This window comes from Equus quagga, chromosome 4 (assembly GCF_021613505.1).
Source record: "Equus quagga isolate Etosha38 chromosome 4, UCLA_HA_Equagga_1.0, whole genome shotgun sequence".
NCBI lineage: Eukaryota > Metazoa > Chordata > Mammalia > Perissodactyla > Equidae > Equus > Equus quagga.
In genome coordinates, this window is record NC_060270.1 from 53,916,973 (window position 1) to 53,941,534 (window position 24,562).

General features: G+C 32.2%; 1 protein-coding gene across 1 annotated transcript in view; it reads left to right on the forward strand.

Annotated features, from left to right (window-relative positions):
- Positions 1-24,562, forward strand: part of SI (sucrase-isomaltase) — an 84,422-nt gene that overhangs the window by 6,453 nt on the left and 53,407 nt on the right. The window contains exons 5-16 of the mRNA XM_046659326.1: positions 704-855; positions 2,000-2,171; positions 3,623-3,722; positions 4,710-4,822; positions 7,696-7,821; positions 8,459-8,590; positions 8,680-8,799; positions 11,040-11,153; positions 16,072-16,156; positions 17,005-17,122; positions 18,596-18,767; positions 22,397-22,513. Coding sequence (XP_046515282.1) covers positions 704-855; positions 2,000-2,171; positions 3,623-3,722; positions 4,710-4,822; positions 7,696-7,821; positions 8,459-8,590; positions 8,680-8,799; positions 11,040-11,153; positions 16,072-16,156; positions 17,005-17,122; positions 18,596-18,767; positions 22,397-22,513 — 1,521 coding nt within the window. The remainder of the gene's footprint in view (positions 1-703; positions 856-1,999; positions 2,172-3,622; positions 3,723-4,709; positions 4,823-7,695; positions 7,822-8,458; positions 8,591-8,679; positions 8,800-11,039; positions 11,154-16,071; positions 16,157-17,004; positions 17,123-18,595; positions 18,768-22,396; positions 22,514-24,562) is intronic.

A 24,562-nucleotide genomic window follows, 5' to 3' on the forward strand; every position in this document is an offset into this window, starting at 1 on the left:
TTTGATACACTGTTAAAAGAAGAATAAACACTTAATAACCTGTAGTAATTTTTATTATTTTAACAACAGATTATGATGAAGAATTAGTTTAAAATTTAATTTGAGAGAGGTATTAGTTGTGCTGCATAAGTGTGACTTAGACTCAGTAGTTCTTTTGATTGGTGTCACTTTATTTATGATTTCTAAGAAACTAATCCCTGCTGTTTTCTTAAGAAGTAGTTTACTAGCATGGCTTTTTGGATCTGGAAATGAAAACAACACCATATCCTTTGTATGTTATTTTTTAGAACAATTCACAGGAATTGAGTTTTTTTAAACAAAATTCAAGATTCTTATGGGATTTCTAACAGAGTGAACACTGAAAAGCAACAAGGAAATTAAATTTGTAAGACGTATTGTTTAAGAATCAATATTTGGTAATACTGTCGTTAATTGTTTTATATCGGTCCAGTAAACATCTTTATTTTATATACAATACTTTTATAAACAATTAATTCTATTTATTCCTTAACAAATTATAAAATTTATTCCGTGCATAGCCATTTAAAAATGTTAAAAAATTAAGTTTGTGACTAGATTAATAGCTCATTTATAAATTTATTAAATTTATTAATTTCTGTTTAGAATTTGCATTTAACACAATTCAGAATTGGAAAGTAGTAGTTTTGAATCAAGTAATGCTAATTTGTGTAAATCTTTGCAGATTACAGATCCGAATAATAGAAGATATGAAGTTCCTCATCAGTTTGTAAAAGAACCTACTGGAACCACAGATTCTGAAACTTTATATGATGTGCAGGTTACAGAAAATCCATTTAGCATCAAAGTCATTAGAAAAAGCAATAATAGAACTTTGTGAGTAATTATCTCATTTTACAATTATATAAGTTTAAAGAACTGGTGATTTTATTCTATTATCACAGAATTAGTAAAGTCTTGATTTCAAGGCATTTTCAGAAAGAAGAAATTTTCTCCCAAAAGAGCGTGGGTGTACATTTTTGTAAAAATTATAATGGCAAAGGAGTTTTATTTCCTGTAGATGAAAACTGTGAGAACGTGAATGAAAATCTAGAAATTGGGGCCAAAGGTGAAGAGGGAGAGCATCACTGGTGCGATGCTAGCCGTGCCTATATTTGCATGCCTAGAATTCCTGTGTGACCTTTCCACGTCATTTATCATGCACTGTTGCCAATTTGTAGAGTCAAATAGTTACTGTTCAGAGAGGGCCTAATATTCATAGTAATACTAAAGTTCTTTTCATATATATCTATGTATTAAGTTAAATATTGCTTGAATGCCTTCAGTATGAATGTATTTTGAAGGACATTTGTGGCAAGGAATTTAATAATTTTCAGAATAAATTCTCTTGCATCTCCAAGAAAAGTTAATTAAGCAATTGACGAGCTTGAATCTCAGCAATCGCTTTTCTTAAATATGTTTTAATAATTTTCAATTGACTGTTAAATCACAAAAATATTGAATGCCATTTACCATTTCTCGTAGTATATTTTTGATATGCGTAAAACATACAACCTTTTCTTTTTGGAAAAATGACTTTGAAGTTAATTTTACTATATATGTTAGAGGTGTGGAAGCCAGTATAGTACTATATATTATAACCCTGTCTCTGAAACGACCCAGAACTGTGTTTGAAATCTGGCTCTGCTGCCCACCAATTTGCCCCCTTAGAAAACAAGAATTGATTCTCCCAATTTGTGTCATCTCTGCAATGGGACTGATAATGGTAGTTATACTTTGGGATTGTGATGAAGATTGAAGGAGAGAATTCTTGTTAAGAATCATGTTGGTGATGATGAAGTAAATTGTGTTTGTGAAATTGGCAAGTTCTGTTTATGGTATAATTCATGTGTTCCTAAGAAGTGATCACAGCTAAAGACTGACATATTTAAAATGAAATATTCTGGATGATAACATAGACCCATATTTGGTAGAACATTTTCTGTTTCAAGATCATTTATTTCTCTCTTTCATGGTGCAGGTTTGACACCAGCATCGGTCCCCTGGTGTACTCGGACCAGTATTTACAGATCTCAACCAGACTTCCCAGTGAATATATTTATGGTATTGGGGAACATATTCATAAGAGATTTCGTCATGATTTATATTGGAAAAAATGGCCACTTTTTACCCGGGATCAACTGCCTGGTGATGTAAGGAACTATATTTCTTGTTATAAATAAAATCATTATATTGGAGCAGAAGTTGATTTTAGCCTATTTGAAACCATCATTTATTTGATGTCAGTTATTTACTTTACGTTTACTTTACTTTACTTTTAGCTTATTTACTTTAGGGATGAAGAGTGATAGAAAAGTCCTAAATTAACTCAATTAGTGACCAACAGACGTAATGAATGTTTAAAGAAGTATTTCCACTTTATGAATGTTTTATTTTGATTTTCATATTTTATTATTTCCTTTTTAGCTACTCTTGTATTTAAATCTGTCCATGACTAGTCACTGCAGTAGAATAATTCCAAATACTTACCATATTCTACATGGATTTGTATGATATGTAGAAGAAATCTTTGTCTGCCTATCTATTGGGTAGATCTATCTATGCCTACTTCCTTCTCTTCCATAACATATGATATCTTCCATAGATTCACATATTTGCACAGGGAATTAGTTATCTTTGTACGTACTAAACTTTCAAATTCTTTATCATTTATGCAATAAGCCATTGAGAGCTCATTTGAAGTTTTGCCTCATAAGAACATCTCCAAAACTCCCTCATATAGAATTAGTCTTTCTTTTCTAACCCTTTTTTCATAATTTGATATGACAATCATCACCGTATATCATTTGTGTATGTGTTTGTCTATACTTCTAGAATATGAGATTCTTCAAGGGCAAAGACCATAACATTCTAAGAAATTGTTTTTTATTGATTCATGATTGCTTTGAGTCAAATATTAGTGATTTTTTTAAATGCCAGTGCTAACTATTTCAGTCCCCCAAATGAATGTGTTTTTGTTTTAAAGAGCCTCATTTGGTACAGAACTACTAGTAATTTCAACTAATCTTTGTTTATGTCTTCTTTATCTGTAATAAACACCTAAAAAACACCAGGCTGGGAACCTCATAGCTATTTTCCATACATTCTTTCCTTTGAACCTCCATATCCAATCAGCCAAGAAGTCTTTTCTCTTTCACCTTATAAGTGTATTTCTAACTTGCCTCTACCATTTCATGCACTCATCAGCTCTCAACACATGTACTGCAAATGTTCTATAAGGGTAGACATCATCTTGGAGTTTCCTGCAGTGCCTTGGGCTTACATGGGGCATAATGGATGAACATGCCATTGCTCTATCATTAATTGCTCATTAAAACTTATGTAATCACAATAAAACATAAAGAAAAATTGTGATATGTTAATAGCATAATATATGTTTTTATATCTTAATATATCAGTAATTAAAATAAGGTAGATGTTTTTTGTGCTGCAAGTTTTCATGTCGTACACACTGTAGAGAAAATTAGTGTGGAGATGTGAGGAGTAAATTACAGAAACAAATTGGAAGTCATACCATTTTAAATACGTGATCTTTTTATTTTAAATATGCTTAAAGGTTAATTTTCAAATTTTTGCCTTATAGAACAATAATAATTTATATGGCCATCAAACGTTCTTCATGTGCATTGAAGATACTTCCGGAAAGTCTTTTGGTGTTTTCTTAATGAACAGCAATGCAATGGGTAAGAGTAATTTATCTGATAATATATTCAAATGAGATTTAACTTGAAATGTTTTAACTGCTCCCTGTATTCTAATCAAAGATATCATGTATCAGAGGAAACTCTATTGTTAATGATTAGCGTGTGAAATTATTATAAGCAGGTTTATTGGTTAGTGAGACAGTGGATTTTTGCATATCAGTGCTTCTATTTTGGGGAGAATATGCTATGTTGTGATCTTCAGGTACCTTTTTTTTTTTTCTCTTCAGATAAACATTGAAACACATCCATGCAAACGAATATTCCCATTCCTACAGCCTTATCTGTTAAGATAAGTTAATATGTCACTACAAACAAAAAAAAAAAGAAAAGAAAAAAGAAAAAAGTCTATGTAGGGATTGAAAGAAGGAAGAATAGTTTTTTAGTTTATCATAATCCAAGTAATGTAGAATCCTTTGTTTCTTTAATATTGTGAGTACAATACCTACATTTAATACATGAATCAGTGATGATATAATGTTATAAAAATTTATAATGTTCCAGCAAGAAAAGTATATATTATCTGGCTATCTAGGCAATTGCTATGTTTTACATATAGAAAAATTAAATTAAAAAGCTTTGTAGTATTTTCTTAGAAATTAACGTGATAAGGTGATCATTTAGAGAAACTTCAATTAAAATAACTAATTGGCATTCGATTTTAGAAAGAAATCTTTTTGTTGTGCAAGGACTGATTGACTATCCCTTGCTCTGCAGTCTCCAGGGGAGCTTTGCCAGCCTCCGGAGAAGGAAACATCTGGGCTAGCCTGTCATAAACCTCAGACATGGTGGCATTCTACTTTTCTCCTATATTCTTCCTATCTTCACTGTCTTGTTTCATCTTAACTATTTAAAAATAGTGTAAACATTATATGGTTGACAGGAAGTAGTTTAAGTAAACTCTGTAATTATTTTGTCACTCTACATATTTTTACTATTTACATATGTTTTCCAATTTTTATTTTGTAGAGATTTTCATCCAGCCTACTCCAATAGTAACTTACAGAGTTATTGGTGGCATTCTGGACTTTTACATCTTTCTAGGAGATACACCAGAACAAGTAGTTCAACAGTATCAAGAGGTGCGTTTCAGGTCTATTTTATGAAATCCTTTCCTACCATGCTTTCCTTTCAGCGAACATGCCCACATATTTAAATGGCTTTCTTTAAGATATCTGGGGCCTGTTAGCTAAATATATTTTCATATCTTATCATTTTTAAGATATGAGTAGGTGGTTTTTATTTTTCCTATACAATGAAGCTTATGTCTATTTAAACATCTATATTTCTGATATCAGATTGTTTCTTGCTTGTAGGCAGCTGAGTTCAGTTGTTGGATTTCTTTGAGATGTTGCATATTAAATCTTTACTTATTTATGACCTACTTTGGTGGAATAAAGCAAAGGGAAGTATGTTATCTTCAAGACTGAGGACAGGCAATGGCTGTATAGGTCGTACATCCCTGTGATAAAAATCCTAGAGGCAACTGAGTTATGAGGAAGGCTAGTGAAACTTGCTGTCAGTGCACAGTAGGTGAACTCCAGGAAAACTGGCTCCGGCATTCAGGCTTAGAAATGTAGATTTTGAGGCATAGTCAGAAGTCTTATGTCTAAGGTCACTGTCTAAGCAACTCTCATTTACATATTAAATAACATCTTAACGTGCCTGAGACCAAGATGGACCTTAGAGAGGTAAGGAATCCAGGGCTTACCTTGAACCTGATTTTAAAAGTTTATTCCAAATAATTGTTCTCCTGTGACTGTTGGCATATGTAATTCCTGGTGTTATCATGGGAAAATAAACTATTTTTACTGGTATGTTATTTAAGGACATGACTATTTTTAAATTCTTGTTTTATTGATATATCTTTTGAAATGTAATTCTCATTTCCTAAAATGATCTCAAAGGAGAAGTAATTACTATCAAAAACTTTTTTTTAATTAGGGTCCAAAAACCTGAAATAAGAGTAGCTAGGATTTTACAAAATTAACTAATTTACAATGTCTAACAATCCTCAAGTTGCTGTTCATAGATGTGAATTTCAGAAAAGCACACAAACTTTACAGTCTCTGTAATATGAAATCATAATTACAGTGCTAGGCTGGCCTATGCACAGACTTTGTGTGTGGTTATCACACCATCAGAACAGAGGACAGCACATTTTTTGAAAGAATTTGATATTTGATTTGTGACATATTAGTTGGAATAGTTGTCTATTACATACTCAGAAAAGACTGTGGTCAGCAGTAGTTGCCTTTGAGTCACGCTTGACATGTGAATGCAGCATCCGTATGACAGTAGTGCACTTGCTTACATCATTTTGTGGGTACTTGATTGAATTGACTTGAATTTAAGCAATAAAAGACTAGTGTAGAACATAGCACCATTAATCACTGCTGCATTTAAATGAGGCTGAGATCATGTAGAGAGTAGGCAAAAGAAACTTTATTGTTTGAAGAAAAACAAATCATATTCCTTGTATAATCTAACCTATTAGCGGTCTCAATATGTTAAAATTTAAAATATAATTAATTTGAATGACCAGTTTTAAGACAATGTATGCATATAAAGTATAATGAATATTATATAAATTGATATAAGATTAATAAAATTTTACATACTTTAATGAAAAATAAACAAAAATAAATATATAGCACATACACGAGGGAATTTCAATCACATATCCAATCTCTAAAGAAATTTTGTGGAACATAAGATGTTTAAGAATAGATTTAAAAAATATTGACTTTTTGACAGTTTTATTTGATGCCAAGTTGTTTTTTAAACAAATTTAATGCTTAAATTTAAATAAAATGCAATAACCCAACATGAGTAGTTTTAACATAGTATATATTATACATATAATTATTAATTATACATAATATATTATTATATATTTGCCTAAGATTTTTAGGCAAATTTATTTGCATATTACTACATATAGGTGTAAACCAAAGAAAATTCATCATGCGAAATAAAGTTGTCTTAATGTAACCTAATACTCAATTTTTAATTCTTTCTTTTTTCCAGAGGAATATTGGCCCTGAGCTAAAGTCTGTGCCAATCTTCCTCTACTTTATATGTGGGTTGCCACCACAGCATGGCTGAAGAGTGATGTAGGTCCACACCCAAGATCTAAACCCGTGAACCCAGGCCACCAAAGCACTACATGCCAAACTTAACCACTAGGTCACAGGGCCGGCCCCACTAATTCTCAACTTTCATTGAAAAAATTTAATATCAGTTACACCCTTATTTCCACCTGCTAAATCATATTCTTTCTTGTTGTGATGAGACACTGATACTCGGCTGCGAGTGTGCCCTGGGCCTGCTTGGGCCCTGAGGGAGTGGAATGAGAAGGGGCTCCATCTGGCCCCTGGGGAAAGGGAAGAAACCAAGGCCCTGCATGTGAATGAGGAAAGTACCTGTGAGATAACTGGGTGAGAGCCCTGTCAAATATTTATTTTATTAATATTTTTGAAAACCAGGAGCAAAATCAGTGTCACAATGGAAGGGAATAGAAATTGTTTACTTTATGCATCTTTTCTCTTACATGATGACTGTTATTAATTCCTTCATTTGTTGCTACAGGAAGTGTGAGTGTGCTGGCACAATTTCCTTTTCCTCTTATCTTTGGATGCTATTCTTTTATTCTCTTCTTAACTTTCCATGCTGCAAAATATATCTTGGCAATGCTAATTTCTCAAGCACTAACTTTCTAAGTTTTTAACACAAAATAAACTGAAGATGAGTGACAAAACATAAATGTAAGTTTTTCATAAAATTATAGCAGAATATCCAGGACACATTTTAGAATGCAAATAATACTAAATCTTTGTTTAAAATTTTTAGTTAAACTTAAATGAATGTTAGAGATACAGCAAAATAAGAAACATATTAGCATTACTTTATAATGCTCTTTATTGAAACTAATTAAATATCCATTTACTTCAAGCTCATTGGACTACCAGCAATGCCATCATATTGGAGTCTTGGATTCCAACTGAGTCGCTGGAATTATAAGTCGCTTGATGTAGTAAAAGAAGTGGTAAGAAGAAATCGGGAAGCTGGCATACCATTTGTAAGTGGAATGAAGGTTTTGTGGGAATATATATCAAGTTAAATGCTGTCACAATAAGAAATGTAGGAAATTGTCAGGATTATCATATATATATGGATTATTAAGCTGCTTTTTAGCTATAAAGTACATATTAGGTCTACATGCAACGCCAAGACCTACCTGAAATTTTGAGAACTGATTATGAATCACACCATAACAGAATACATGCTTAACTGTGAACAAAATCATTTCAATTTTTTAATAGACTTTATCCTTTTGGAGCCTATATACTTTTTAATGTAATAAAAACAATGTATTTTATGTAGAGTGTAAATTTTTGTTGTCTATGCAATGAATCCCATCATATATATATATGTAGCATTACAATATATATATATGTAGGATTATGCTATAATAATAGCCTAGTACATATCCAGTGATCATCACTGAAACAAATGTGAATAATCAGTTAATGCTTTTCTACTTTAGAATTAGGAAAACTAGTTTTATAAACAAAATCATTCTCTTTAATGGAATAAAATTAATCTAAGTTCATTTGCTTTTTAATCATTATATTTTAAATACAAATTCGTTGTACTTAAATACTTTTTCAGTACTATTCAGTATATTTATTGAAATATACTCTGCTAATTTGCAGGATACACAGGTCACCGATATTGACTATATGGAAGACAACAAAGACTTTACTTATGACAAAGTTACATTTAGTGGGCTCCCTGAATTTGTTCAAGATTTGCACGACCATGGACAGAAATATGTCATCATCTTGGTATTGACCGATTATTTACTAATACATTTTCAGTATTTACACATTTGTAAGTTATTAGATTTTCTATAGTTTATTCTTTCTATTATTAGGACCCTGCAATCTCCATAGACAGACGTGCTGACGGAACAGCATATGAAGCCTATGAGAGAGGAAATGCACAAAAAGTGTGGGTAAATGAGTCTGATGGGACTACAGCAATTATTGGTGAGGTAAATCATTACATTCATTAAAGTCTTTTTACTCAGATGTTCTATTGTGCAACAACAAAGTTTTCATAAGTGTGTGTATTTGTGTGTGTGTGTGTGCGTATGTCCATATTGCTTTCAGATCTGGGTTTGATGTTTTGATTGTGTAGAGAAATGTTAGACAGAGGAAATACTCCAATTATCTCTAAAGAAGTTCTTGTAATAAGACAGATAATTTTTAATGCTGTACGCAATTAAAACTAAAGCTAAAAAATACTTTGTCATTACAAAAATTCAGATAATTTTATGCAAAATAATTGTATATGTAAATTGAGTACTTATGTACTGGGTATTAAGTTTCATGGTTTACATTTAATTTCACAATAAAATGATGAGATAGCTATAGTTAAAATTCTTGGTTTACAGGTGAAAAAAGTGAATTTGAGAGAGGTGGACTAACTTTCCTAATATCACAGAGGTAATAAGCAACAGAGTCAAGAAACTAACTGCCTAGCTTCCAAATGCATAATTTTTAACTAGGATTAATATTTTTTTGAAGACAACTTTGTAAGACATCAAAAGCCATGATACCTAGATACATTGACTTGGTAATTCTACTTAAGTAATTTAGTCAAAAAACAAAAAAACGAAAAAACAGGGGCTGGCCTGGTGGCGTATTGGTTAGGTCACATGCTCTGCTTTGGTGGCCTGGGATTTGCAGGTTCAAATCCTGGGCCCTGACCTACACGCTTCTCAAGAGTAGCAGCATCCCAGAAACAAAATAGAGGAAGACGTGCACGGATGTTAGCTCAGGGCCAATCTTCCTCACCAAAAAAGGGAAGATTGGTAACATATATTAGCTCAGGGCTAATCTTCCTCCCACCAAGAAAACAGGAGAAAATATTAATTTATAGAAATATGTTTATTAGAGCATTATTTAAAATACTGAAGAATATCCTAACCATCACTTTTTATTACATTCACCAAAGTTAAAATTTCTGGTGAAAGTCTTCTTCAAATAGTTATGAGACCCATTAGGAAACAAAAACTGAATTTCATCCCCATAATGCCTATTAATATCTCACAGAGCACATTTTGTTAAGACGTTGCTCTGTCGGATATGGACAGATCAGATCAGATGGCCAATATGCACAACTTTGATATAAAACGATATTATTTATCTCAATTTATCTGAAATTGAATTTCTCTGGCCTAATGACATTTTTTTAAGTAATAAGCAAAATAATTTGAAGAAGCATAAATCATAAAGATGCAGCATAGTATGCAAAGTGTTTAATAGCATGCACTCAGATATGAGCTGCCTGGGTTTGAATTTCTTCTGTGACACTTATTAGTGACGTGACCTTGAACAATGTATTTAACTTAGCTGTTCATCTCTTTTCCCACCTATAAAATGGGTTTGATTTTAGTACTTACCTCATCTGTACAGTGGTGAGAAAAAGAGTACCTTCGTCCTAAAGTTCTAGTGAACATTAAATGAGTTAATAATTATAAAAATGCTTGGAATAGTGCCCAGCACTTAAAAAGTGTCATATTTACATTTGTTAAATAAAAAATAAATATACAAGGACTTTTTTTACTTGAACTTTTTGAAAGCAAATCCCTTTGGAAATGAACTAATGTATTTCTTTTCAGACAATAAATATATAGTTTTGTGTTTGTTTTTTAACCTAACCAACTAGGATGCCAAGAAATAAATTTAGGTGCAGTCAAAATAGCAGCCTCATCCCATGTTCTCATATTTTTCTCTTCCTAAATGATTCATGTTCTCATTCTTTTTTTTTTTTTTTGAGAAAGATTAGCCCTGAGCTAACTGCTGCCAATCCTCCTCTTTTCACTAAGGAAGACTGGCCCTGAGCTAACATCCGTGCCCATCTTCCTCTACTTTATACATGGGATGCCTACCACAGCATGGCTTTTGCCAAGTAGTGCCACATCCGCACCCAGGATCCGAACTGCGAACTGCAGGCCGCGGAAGCGGAACATGGGAACTTAACCGCTCTGCCACTGGGCCGCCCCCGTGTTCTCATTCTTTATTTTAACTACTGTCCGTTAAATTCATTTGAAAGTAAGCCTGAGATTATTGTAAATTTAGATGGCACATTGATCACATATACTTAAAGCAGTACAATATTATAACTTTCATATTTTTTTACTATTTTTCTTCTCTCAATTAGTTTGAATTCTCACTTATTCATTTTCCATTTGACTTATGTGTATATGTGAATGATCTCTTCTTCTAGGTATGGCCAGGATTGACAGTATACCCTGATTTCACTAATCCAAGCTGCATAGATTGGTGGGCGAATGAATGCAGCATTTTCCATCAAGAAGTGCCCTATGATGGAATTTGGATTGTAAGTAGCGATTTTAAATCAGTGATTTTGGACAATGAACATAGAATTATTTTTACATAAAATAATTATTGTTTACCTGATATATTTTTAATATATTAAACATAAAGTTAAAAGCTATTATAATAGTTTTCTAGAATGCACATCATGCTTGTCACCTTCATGGGGTCAGAAAAGAAAAAAAAACTAAAGACTGCAAATTGGGATTTTCTTTCTCCAGTAATACACTTTATAGAATAAATTTTATTTCTGTCACTATGGTGTTGTATCTTTATGACAAATCAATTATGTGTGAAAAACAATCAAGATTTAGAGATAAGCCCATAGTAGTGCAACTCTGAAAGCATTTATTAAAGTCTAAAATAGTCAAGCAATTGCAGCCATATAGGCCTGAATAAACCCTCACTCTTTAGAAATTTCCTTTTCAGTAAGTTATAGAATAAAACAAATCAAAAGTGGCCATAGGTTGTGTTTTATCTCAAGATAAATTAACAACAAACCACATCCTAGATATTGGTAAAGTTATTAAAGGAAAACACTAGTGTTTAGAAGTTTCTTTAGGGCTGACCTGGTGGTGCAGTGGTTAAGTTTGCATGTTCCACTTCGGCAGCCCGGGGTTCCCTGGTTCGGATCCGGGTGCGGACATGGTACTGCTTGGCATGCCATGCTGTGGTAGGCGTCCCACATATGAAAAGTAGAGGAAGATGGGCACGGATCTTAGCTCAGGGCCAGTCTTTCTCAGCAAACAAAAGAGGATTGACAGCAGATGTTAGCTCAGGGCTAATCTTCCTCAAAAAAAAAAAAGTTTCTTTAGATAAAATTTCATATCTGTGGCTATTGATAGCCTGCTGCTAGGTTTATTGTATAGAATAATGCTGGATGGTAGTCAATGATGCAGTGTCTTTTGTTATGGAAACTATAACCACATTTGGGGAGTGAAACTACTGGGTGACCCCAGGATTCTAAATTTCAGAAAAAAGGTCTAATAACCCAGAGCACAGGAGAGCACCAAGGATTTTGTTCAAAGGTATTGCAACTGTACAGAATTTTGGAAGGAGAGATAGTGGATATCCTTGGGATAGCTATCATTTCTTTGGCTAAGTCCACAATATCTCCACTTTCCTGAAGAGCTCATTATTCATTATTTTAATTATCTGTTTAATAACTCATTTACTTGTTTTTTCAATCAATTATTTAGTTAAAAAATATTTGTTTTGCACCATCGATATATAAAGTATGTTGTGGGGAATACAAAGATAAGAAAACTGTATTTTCTGCTGACAACATGGAATTGAGCAAAAGATTAGCATAATCTTCAGGATTCCTATGATGTAGAGGAATCAAGATGGAGAAGTTTTAGTTATTTGACACAAAATCAGTGAGGTCACACTTACAACATCTAGCTGCTACTGGAAGTAACAAAATAAACGCGCACTATTGTTGAGTTTTGTTTTTAATTCTAGCTCCAATTTCAATTGTATTATTTAATTTATATCATTTCGGTATCCATGTATTCATTTTTTGTTCCTGCTTAGAAAACAATTTGAATCCACTAGAGCAGAGTTACAAGTACAAATGATACTTTAGGAACAGTGAAAGAGCATCTGCTGTGCTACAGAAAGAGAGAATACTCCATTTTCTACATCCATTGAAGACTGAAATACCTGATTAATCTCCAAAGGGAGGTGGGGAAGCGAGAAGGAAGAGCATCTGCGAAAGCCAGAGTTGTTCTGTTACTAACACAGAAGCATTTTGACTTATGCTTTAACAAAAGAAAAAAACTCCATCATAATTAGTATGATTTCAAAGCTCACTAAATATCACAGAATTAATACATACTATGTATAAGCAGTGGATATTCTGCTGCCAGCTATCACTTGAATAACCAAATCTTACAGCTAAATTGTTTCTCTACTTCTTTCCCTATTTTCAGATTATTTTTTGATAGAATAATATACAGTAAAAATATGTTGTTATTTAATTGATAAAATTTTATTTTTATGGCAAATTTAAAAATAGTTTTATAATTTACTAGATTTCTAATTTAGATTTTATGCTAATGTCTTTGAATTTTAAGTTTAAATATTAAAATCACTTTGGAAATTGATGTGAGCTTAATTTTCACTGAAAAATAGATTTTTTGCATATAAAGATATACTTGAATTCTCTTTTTATGCCCTATTCTTGAAGAAATCTCCAAATCCTTGAGAAATAAGAGCACACTACTGAATTTGGTATAATTAAGACTAAAGCTGTGATTTCAAAATAAAAGTGTTAGTCAATATCTTTAAAATTCAAAAGTATTTCCATTTTTCTGAACAAATAGGCATATTCTTATGATCAATTTTTGTGGTTGTTATAATTTGATTCTTAAAAATCTAATACAAAATTGTACCATAAAGAAATCTAATAATTTAATATACGGTACTAGGAAACTTAAGATTCATTGAGAAGATACATCCACATGCATTCATATATCCAAATAACTGGGGGCTTACTTGGTTTTAGTCTCTGCACATTTTATGGGATTGTTATAAAAATTAAAGTATTTAAAAATTCTTTGAAAATTAAGACTATTTTTATTTAGATTTAGTTTAAATGTGAAGTTATGAAATGCCACCAGGTCTTTATATATAGTTTTCAGTGGATTTTAAATAAAAGAAGCTTCAGAAACATCGGTAAAAATGTTGCTAACAATCCCTAGAAATAATCGTTACTAGACTTGAGATTATTTGAATGAAACTTGAATATCTGTAGGTGTATTTACTACTATCAATCCGCTGAGATCTTTGACTCGTGACTTACAGTGCTTTGACTCTCCTGATTGTAATACTGAAAATACTAACCGAATTCACTTGTACATGATGTTAAATAAACGTAGCATCACTTAAATCATTTGGTTAAATTAGAGAAGAGTATTTTCAGAATTTTCAAAATGGCAAATACACAAAATACACTAAAAGAGATACAAGCAAATTCTATTAAATTAAGTGTAGTAAGTTTAATCTATTAATAATATAATCTTGCCAAGCATACAAGACATTTTAACAAAAGATAATCAAATCTCAAAGGCTGTATTTGTTGTAAAATATGGTTAAAAACATATAAAAGTGTTTACTTTTTCCTTTACTAGGTTAATAATTTATCTGCTGAAGTACAGAAGACTTTTTCCCCTTATGTTGTGAACTAGTAGAATTATCACATTCTGATTTAATCCTTTTTACCTGGTTGTATGATAAAACCATTAAATATTTTTGATCAATCCTTTCATGTGAAATCAATGAAATTTTTGTTAAACTTTATTTTTATTGTTAAATTACATAAATGATGTCCATTTTGAGTTAATGTTGGAAGATTCTATGAATTTTATTTCAAGTTTGCAAATACATGAATTATGGAGAAGAACATTAATTTCATAGTTAAATGTTTTGCCATTACATTTTCTCAGTGAATATTATATACAAGAGTTGTTAAAATGGTTTAGAAAAAGACACTTCAAATTTAAAATAATGTGACTCAGTTCTCAATTACGAATGTCAACAGTTTGAAGTTGTTTTTGAATTTAATTTAATGGGTGAATTCATGAAGAAAAAATACTCAGGTTTATCTAAAATTATTGGTTGTGTAACTATAGCATCTTTTTGTATTAATTTTACTGGACATAGGAAAAGAAAATTGAATATAATATTCCAGGTAATCTCAATAAAATATCCCCAATGTATACTTTGAATAACTACCTCCTTTCCCTTCTTCATGGTTCTTAAGAAAACATTTGGGAAATGAAAGCATTTACCTTTTAAAATCTGTATCACAGTAAGAAATGTATTCTTTTTCTCCCTCGAACACCCTAATTTCTCATATTAATTCCATCTGGGCATTATATGGATAGGAGAAGGGAAGAGTAATAAGGAGAATATACTTCTTCTGAGGAAAACAAATTTAGCAAGGACTTGACTGTGAGGCCTTTGTGAGAGTGTAGAACATATTTCAGAGATGTGGGAAATACGGCTCAAACATTTATAGACATTCTTCAGTGCAATTAACAGAGGAGAAAGAAATATATATTTCTTAAGCCTGTGTCGCATGACTTTATGTACATTATTCTTTTTAGTCCAAAGACTTGATTTAACTGGTTATAGTCACAGAACTAGTAAGTGACAAGTTTGGGACCTGGGTTTACATGGCAAGAAAATCCATAAACACAATACCCTACAACTCTTTCTCCAAGAGATGTTTAGGTCACGAGTTCTCATGAAATGGTCCAGCAACCCTAGGGTTCCCTGAGATTCTTCTAGGGATTTAGTAAGGTCATAACTTTTTCTTAGAATACTAAAATGCATTTTACCTTTTTTTCTCTTTTTTTCTCTTATGAGAGTGTAGGAGATGTGGTCTAGGCAAAGAGTGCTGTGCCTAGCTGCTAGCGAGGCACATCATGGAAACTAGACAAGTGCCAGCAGAAATGAACAAATTGTGTTGAATAAATGTGTACAATGAAACGTGTACAATGAGAGACTCACAGTGAGAAGATTGGTATAACTATTTACAAAAGACTGCTGCTCAATACTTGTAATTAATGTTTTATATGTATAATTAAAACTAGGTAGATGAAATACATTATGGTTGTATGCAATCCCTGAATTCCATCTAAGATATTTCTATTATCTAGTATATACATTTATGCAAAAGCTAGTAATACTAATTTTTTCAGCTTAATGACTTTTCCATCCCTAGAGGTACAATCAAGTAGTGAGTATAGCTAAGTAAGTTTGTTTTTAGGTTTATAGCTTATATTTGTCTTCTAGGAGTAAAAGAACATCATTTAACGCATGTAAATAACATATTTGCAAACATTTAGAAAGTTTCTGATTATATGATTGATAATTACTCAAAATCTACTCTTCTTCATTTTATATCTATTCAGGACATGAACGAAGTTTCCAGCTTTGTTCAAGGTTCATTGAAAGGATGTGATGTCAACAAACTAAATTATCCACCTTTTACTCCTGGTAAATTGCATTTGGTTATCTACTTACTATTAAGTGAGAATAATTTTCCTTGTTGACTGGCAAATTCTAGCATATATTTCTAAATCACAAACTTTAGCATAATTTTAAAACCCTGAAACTAATGTCCTTTTTTGTTTTACTTTTGGCCAAAATATTTGTGCCTAAGAAAAGGAGCATCACTTTAAATTTTGGTATAGCATATTGATTTATCTTTACCATTGATAAATTGCCAGTGATTAAATAATTAATTGTCTGTACCAAATGTGAATAGTTATATCTCACATATTCTAAAAAAGATGTTTTTCACTATTGAAAGTGGGTAAAAAATGTAACCAAAGAAAAAGATGTTATCTTAAGGGACTAGATCGCTATGAGAATCTGAAGAAAGATGAAAATAATTATTGCAAGACTATGTAAGCTTGGAAATCAAAGCACAATAAAAAACTGAAAAGCAGAGATTTGAGTGGTTTGTAATTGTGTAATAGGTCTACAGGTGTAAAATTAGATTATATATAAATAAACTAATCTACTATAAAACTTAATTGGTCTATAGTCATACGATGCACAATATAGATGCGTATATTTCCATATTCATTTTAAAGGCTATTTTCTCCATGGATTCATTCACTATTGAAGTTAGGAAGCAGAGTATTTATTAGTGTAAGTGTAAATCTAATGGTTAATCAACAGGAGTGTAGGATGGAGACCTAATTGGAACTTAGCTTAAATCGTTGTCTTGCACTATTTTTAAGCTAAGTATGGTATTACATAGCACATCATTTAAGGATTATAAAGTTTAAAATGGCAAAATACCTCTTAAGAAATGTTTATTATGTATTTTCTCTAAGATATTCTTGACAAACTCCTGTATTCCAAAACAATTTGCATGGACGCTGTGCAATACTGGGGGAAGCAGTACGATGTTCACAGCCTCTATGGATACAGCATGGCTATAGCCACAGAGCAGTAAGTACAATTTCAGTCAGAAGCCCTTTCATATTTATTCTTTAGAAATATATTTGGTAATTTACTAATATGTTTGGAAAATCACAAAAGTAAGAAAGGAAAGAAACATAATATTTTCATGGTAAAAAAATTAGGACATTAAGAGTATCAGTTCTTTTAATAATATTCATGAATTTGAAACTTCGTCATCAAGAACTACATGATGTATGTATTTACCTGATTCTTTTTTAACTCATAGATTTAAATTATCCTTCAAAATTTCGATTCAGTTTGCAGTCTCTGAATATAATTGTGTTCTAAGCGTCAACTTCACAGTTGGCCTGGGAGAATGTTACTTCTAGAACGGCTTTATTTTTCAAAAACAAAAGTTTCAATTAAGATGTAGTTTTGTATGCAGTATCTCCCAAAGTAATTTTCTAATGCAATGTGTTACTTGTATATAAAAAAGGACCATGATACAAAACAAAGGAAGGAGACCATCATATGTTAATTGCCTGCTATTTTCCAAGCATTATATAAGGACCTATAACGCAATAGTCAATAAAACCCAGATCCCAGTCTCAATAAATTTTTAATTTTCTCATAATTACACAACTATTGTCAAGTTTTAATTCAAACCCATGTTTGTCTGGTTCCAAATCATACCATGATATCAAAACTTTTACATACTGTCTTCATAGTGTTTACTTCACTTTTAAAATTCAATAGAGCATTATATTATTGCACTGTATAAGTAAATAAATTCTGGAAGGAAAAAGTAACACTATAGTTCAATTTTATAGAGGTAATAATATAGAAAAAGCCCCTGAGAATACTATTATATTTTTACTAAGATAGTCTGGATAATTTTATATACTGAATTAAACTTTTGTATCTTTTCTTGATTATTTCCTATTTATGGAAAAAAAATTGTCAATAATACTCAGATACCAATAGAAGTGAGATGAACAATGCTAGTAGTTGTGGATGGTGAATTTCTAGAAACAAACGAAATAAAATGTCTCTCAAATATGTAAGTTTTATCTTAACATTACTTGTTAATATTTGAAAATGTAGACATTAATATGTAATTAGCATCATTGCACCACAAAAATATGTATTGGCTTCAAGTTCAGATAACTATAGTTTACATTATAAAAGGATTTTAATGAGTTTAAATCGTATATTTCAAAAACAAATGTTGAGTGGATACAGAAAGGCACCTCTTTATTTAATTCGGTAAAGTCAGTCATTCAAAGCCTGAATCACTGGTAAAAGAATTCCTTTATCTGTGTTTGATCAGAATGTGTGTAAATAAGTGAATATTGATAGCTCAAAACAAAATTGATATAAAAGATTGCTAAAATAGTTCCAAATATTATAGCTTGGCTCTACTAATGGTAATATATGCATTTGAAATTAAAATTTTAGGATTTATAACTATCACTATTATTTTAAAACAAATCTTACTCATTACTTTGATTCTATTTTTAGAGCTGTACAAAAAGTTTTTCCTAATAAGAGAAGCTTTATTCTCACCCGGTCAACTTTTGCTGGATCTGGAAGCTATGCTGCCCATTGGTTAGGAGATAATACTGCTTCATGGGAACAAATGGAATGGTCTATCGCAGGAATGCTGGAGTTCGGTTTGTTTGGAATGCCTTTGGTAAGCAGTTTCATACAATGTTATTTATAACATTATGAATTACACTTAATTTTGTAATAATATCATTTTAATGATTTTTGGTAAAATGATTAAAGGTATGTCACAGAAAAATTCGATCTTTATTCTCAGGAAATTTACGAGAAAAATAAGAATATGGATGATGTCTATAACATTCAGTATTAGAGTGGGAAAACAAATGAAGAAAATTCAATCAAATAAAAATAACTCATGAAACAAATATCACTATAAACAAAGCAAAGAAAAGCTTATATAATAAAAATAAAGCACCATATAAGATGGTAGGGAAAAATTCAAATACACTGGTAGTAAAAGTCAATGGTAAAAATCTAAATATATTTAAAATATTATATTACCAGTTTGGATGAAAAATAAGCTAATGCTTTGTATTTAAAAGCTAAAATATAAAGATAGAGAAAATTTCAAAATTTTAAAAGCAAATAAAATTTATACTAGGAAATTCTAAACATAAGAAATCTGGTATTTGTATCAGGCCAAAAAGAAGTATGCAGCGTTGATGTTGAACACTAAAGAGAACTACGTAACAAAATCAATGTAAAATATATTATGAAGTTACAGTGATTCATTTATTCTTTCTTTGATATGCACTGAACAAAATGAAAACCAAAAACCAACCAAACAAAAAAAAGCTAACACACCAACACACATGAGTCTTGAATTTGAAAATTAAAAAGCATATTAGCAAATAATTCATGAGTCAAAAAATAAACTGAGTGGAAATGGGGGAAAAAAACCCTTATAACTGAATGCTAACAATTGTACCTCAGGAGCCAGCCTAGTGGTGTAATGGTTAATTCTGCATGCTCTGCTTTGGCCTGGGGCCCGGGGTTCACCAGTTGAGATCCTGGGTATGGAGCTACACACCACTCGTCAAGCCATGCTGGGACAATATCCCATGTAGAAGGATCTACAACTAGGATATACAACTATGTACTGGGGCTTTGGGGAGGGAAACAAAAGAGGAAAACTGGCAATAGATGTTAGCTCAGGGCCAATCTTCCTCACCAAAAAATAAAAACATGGCTTTAAAATAAACAAACTATTGTACATCATATCAAAACTATGGGATATTGGCTAAATTGGTACTTAGAATATTTATGTTATATAAAATATATTAGAAATTCGTATTTACAGCCTTCAATAAAGAAAGGCTGAATAATAATTCAGTGAAATAATGAGTGAAATGCATGAACTAAGAAGAAGGAAAAAGAAATACAGAATAAACCTAAAGGAAGACGTTGGTAATGAAAATAAGAGAAGAAATTAATGCAATGAAAGCCAAGTCTCTAGAAAAATTTACACAAAGTACAGAGGTGACATTTTGAAAATTTGTCTATAATTGAACAATTTATAGAAAGTTTCGTCCAAAAATGGAGGGAAAAAAGCAATGGTACAATATATTTTAAGATGAGGTGTTCTATATTATAGCAAAAAATTAACAAAATATAACCAGGAGTAAATATTAAAACTAAATTTTGGACTGTTTTTGAGAAAATTAAATAAAGATATACCATGTTCATCAATAAGAAGCCTCAATAGATTAGAAACATGCATTTTCCCCAAACTATTATCCAAATTTAGTGACATTCCAATTTAAACTATAAAGGAAATTTGAGGAACATAAAAGATTATCCTAAACTTCATATGAAAGACAATACAAATTAATTAAGAAAAGAGCTCAAAGAGTCGCCCTACCAGATAAAACAGTAACATAACACAATGGTCCTTGACCGTAGACATTCAAATAGATTAAAATGGCAAAATAAGACACAGGCCCATTGCATTAATGGACAATTGTTGAATGATAGCACTATCACCATAGATCAGTTTGAGGAAAGAATCAACTATTCATATAAACAATGGATTATCCATTTAAAAAATAAAGTAAAATGGATCCATGTCTCACACCATACAAAAAAATTAATCCCAAATGGATTAAAGACCTATGTGTGAAAAATAAACTTAAACATTTTAGAAGAAAATATAAATGGGTGAATTTATGACCTAGGGCTGGGGAAATAATTTCTTAAACAGAACGCAGAAGGCAAAAATAATAAAGAAATATGTATAAATTTGACTACAACAAAATGAAAACTTCTATTCATGGAAAGAGTATTGCAGGGGGCCAGCCCAGTGATGCAGTGGTTAAGTTCGAGTGCTCCACTTCGGTGGCCTGGGATTCACTGGTTTGGATCCCAGGTGCGGACCCATACACTGCTTGGCAAAGCCATGCTGTGCCAGGTGTCCTACATATAAGTTAGAGGAAGATGGGCATGGATGTTAGCTCAGGGCCAGTCTTCTTCAGCAAAAAGAAGAATATTGGTGGCAGATGTTAGCTCAGGGCTAATCTTCCTAGGAAAAAAACCACAGCATTTTAAAAAGTTAAAAGTTACCTGAAAAACAAACAAACAAAAGTTACCCACATACTAGGAAATTATATTTTCAATTCATATCGCCAGTAAATAATTTATATTCAATGTAAAGTACCTACTAAAATCTATAGAATGTAAAAACAATAAAAAAATTATCAATGGATATAAACAGGCTATTCTATAGAAAGAGAAACCCACATAAATTCAATAAAAATATGACAAAATTCTCAACTTCTTTAGTAATAAGAGAAATGCAAGTAAAAACTTTGGTGAGGTACATTTCATATACATAGGTGGTAATAATTAAAAGTCTGAAAATATAAGGAATTATCATGAAAATGGAGCAATGGGAAATTTCATGTTCTGTCATTGTGCTTTCAAATGGTTACAACCAATTTTGATTAAACAATGGACATTTCTGGTAAACCAGGAAACTAATCATATGTATATACATATGTAATCATTGAATATGAATAACTTTTTTACATATTTACAAAGAAACCTATATATAAATGTTGTAGAAGCATTTTCATAGTCATTGGATCTGACACAATAAAGAACTAGAGCCACATTAACATAACAATCGCACAAGGATAGAGCTTTGAGAAAAAAGTGGAGTGCAATGTAATGCATACAACATGCCATTTATATAAAGTTGAGAAACATGCAAAACAATGTTATATATTGTTTATAGATATATATATTTAGAAAAATAAAAATACTTTTATAATTTATAAATTTAGCAAATACTAAATTAAGCATAGAAATTTTTTCTCAGGGTCCTTGAAGGAAGAGAAATGCAATTTTATATGGGTACACCTCTGGCAATGTTTTTTACTATTTTACTCCTACTGTAATACATTGTAAATGGGAAAATCAAATCATGGGAGGTGAATTTTGGATTAAGAAGCAACACGTTTTAATAATACAATTTCACCTTCTACATTGACTTAATGCTTAGATCAAAGAAGAAAAATACACAAGGCTAAGAAAATGTATAAAGAGACAGTGAAGAAAAGAGTGTAAAATAATGCAACTAGTGGCAAGTATGTAGCAAAAATGGAAAACAAATAAACTAGGTTAAGGAAGAGTATATGAAGACAGCAAAACAAAAATATTGTAAGTAACGTAAATTAATCAGTCAACGCATAAAATGTGATGCTCTGGGAAAATTTGAGGATCTTCACACTATAAATAATAGATATATTTGATATTTAGGTTGGAGCAGATATCTGTGGATTTGTAGCTGATACCACAGAAGAGCTTTGCAGAAGATGGATGCAACTTGGAGCATTTTATCCGTTTTCTAGAAACCATAATGCTGATGGATATGTGGTAATTGCTTCTTGTTCTCCATATTTTGAGATCAAACATAATCTTATTCTTAGCAACGTATTTAAATTAATTTATCTAGATGAGACAAAGTCTGAAAATTTGTAGCATAATTTGTAAAGTTAGAGACCTCATCTCAATGCCTGTAAATATTGTGTACATAAAAAATTGCCAAATAAGCAAATCATAAGGTAGTCACAACATAAATGTTTTATTTAAGCCTAAAGCATATACAAGTTTGATAAATCACAGTATTTTAAATTAAATCCAAAGCTTTCTGAGTCTGGATTCTTGGATTCTAATGGTATAAGTTACAGGTAACTTTTCTTTAATAAAAAATATAATATCAAGGATTTCCAGGTTTGGTTTCATTAAACGAAACACAAGAAAATAAAGACACTTGCAAAGGTGGTTGAGTCCAGAGTCTTTCTATAATAAGTAAAATTGGAATGACAGATTGGAAAAAATAAAACTAACACTTTTAAAACATGCATCTGAATTGCTAGGCACAGAAGCACAAGAATACTGAGCTATTCTACCAACCCTGAGAATTCAGCATGCTGTGGCCTCTCATAGGCACGTTTTTTAGAGGGAGTGGGGAAATTAGGTGAAATCGTTAAGTAAATTAAGTGCCTGTTGGTTAAGAAATTATTCACTGTTCACTTACTAGTTACACATAGGGCCTTAATTCTGTTTGAGAAGAGGGACAATTGCTCAGAGGTCAGCCGGGAACAAGGCATGATAGAGCAGAAGTTAAAGGTATAAATTGGATATTAGTCACTTCCTAATCTACCTAAAGCCAGCCCTGGAGGTCTAGTGGTTAAGATTCGATGCTCTCTCAGCTTGGGTTCCTTTCCTAGTCAGGGGAACCACACTACCTGTCTGTGTTGTCATACTGTGATGGCTGCATGTTGCTATGATGCTGAAAGCTGTGTCACTGGTATTTCAAATAGTGGACAGATTTCAGTGGAGCTTTCAGACTAAGACAGACTGGGAAGAAGGACCTGGCCTCTCACTTCCAAAAGAGTTGGCCACAAAAGCCCTATGAATAGAAGTGTGGCATTGTCTCATATAGCACTGAAAGCTGAGAGGATGGTGCAGAAAGACTGGGCAGAGCTCTGCTCTGCTGTACACAGGGTCACTAGAGGGCGGAATGGATTCAACTGGCACTAACAACAAAGTAATCTACCTAAATGGTGCTTTCAAGAAATTTGTATTCATGGGAGGTCCAGATGCCAATTACATGATGCTCTGTTCATTTCTGTTCTCCAAAAAGCAGATGTCAAGACAGAATTAAAGACTTTAGAGATTTGTTGGTGAAACACTTGTGAAGGATAAAGGGGAGGAAGCAGGAGAAGAAAAGTGGAGGGAACCTTCAGATCACAATCCAGATCTGAACCTGGTGAAGATGAAGGCAAGGATGGAGATTTGATAGGAAGAGTTGTGTACTGCAGTCCAATTCTAAGGATGTTTCAGCCAGCTCAATGGAGTGATCACGGCAAAGTTGCCCATTGGAAGAGTCCTGTATCTCCTGGAAATGGGCCTGAATACTATTCCCACCATGTTCATAGATTAGCTAGGATCAGCAAAGCGAAATATGTCTTCAGGGTAAACATGGTGGTGAATCCAGGGAGGCTGTAACTGATGCCCTCAGTTAACTTTGTTATCCATAGCAGGGGATCAAAGCAAGTTTGCTCACGTCACTGCACCTTGGCTGAATGGCTAGCCTGAGCTCAGCAGGGAGACTGTTCTTCAAGTTGCAAGCCTGCAGGCTGGCCAGGCAGCTGTGTCCCCTATATACCTGGGACAGCAGATTATGTGGGCCTATCCTTCTACTGCCAATGTCAAGGCACAAGGTAGCAAATTCTCAGGTAGCACATTTCAAGCCCTTACTTGAATATGTCACATGTATTAAGACTCCATTGGCCAGTGTATGTCATATAGCTGAGCACAAAGTCAAGTGGTGGGGAAGTCCACTCCACCTTTGGTGGTAGGGACCACAAGATTGTGTTGCAAATCTTGTGGGTACAAAAAGGCAGGAAAATTGGCACA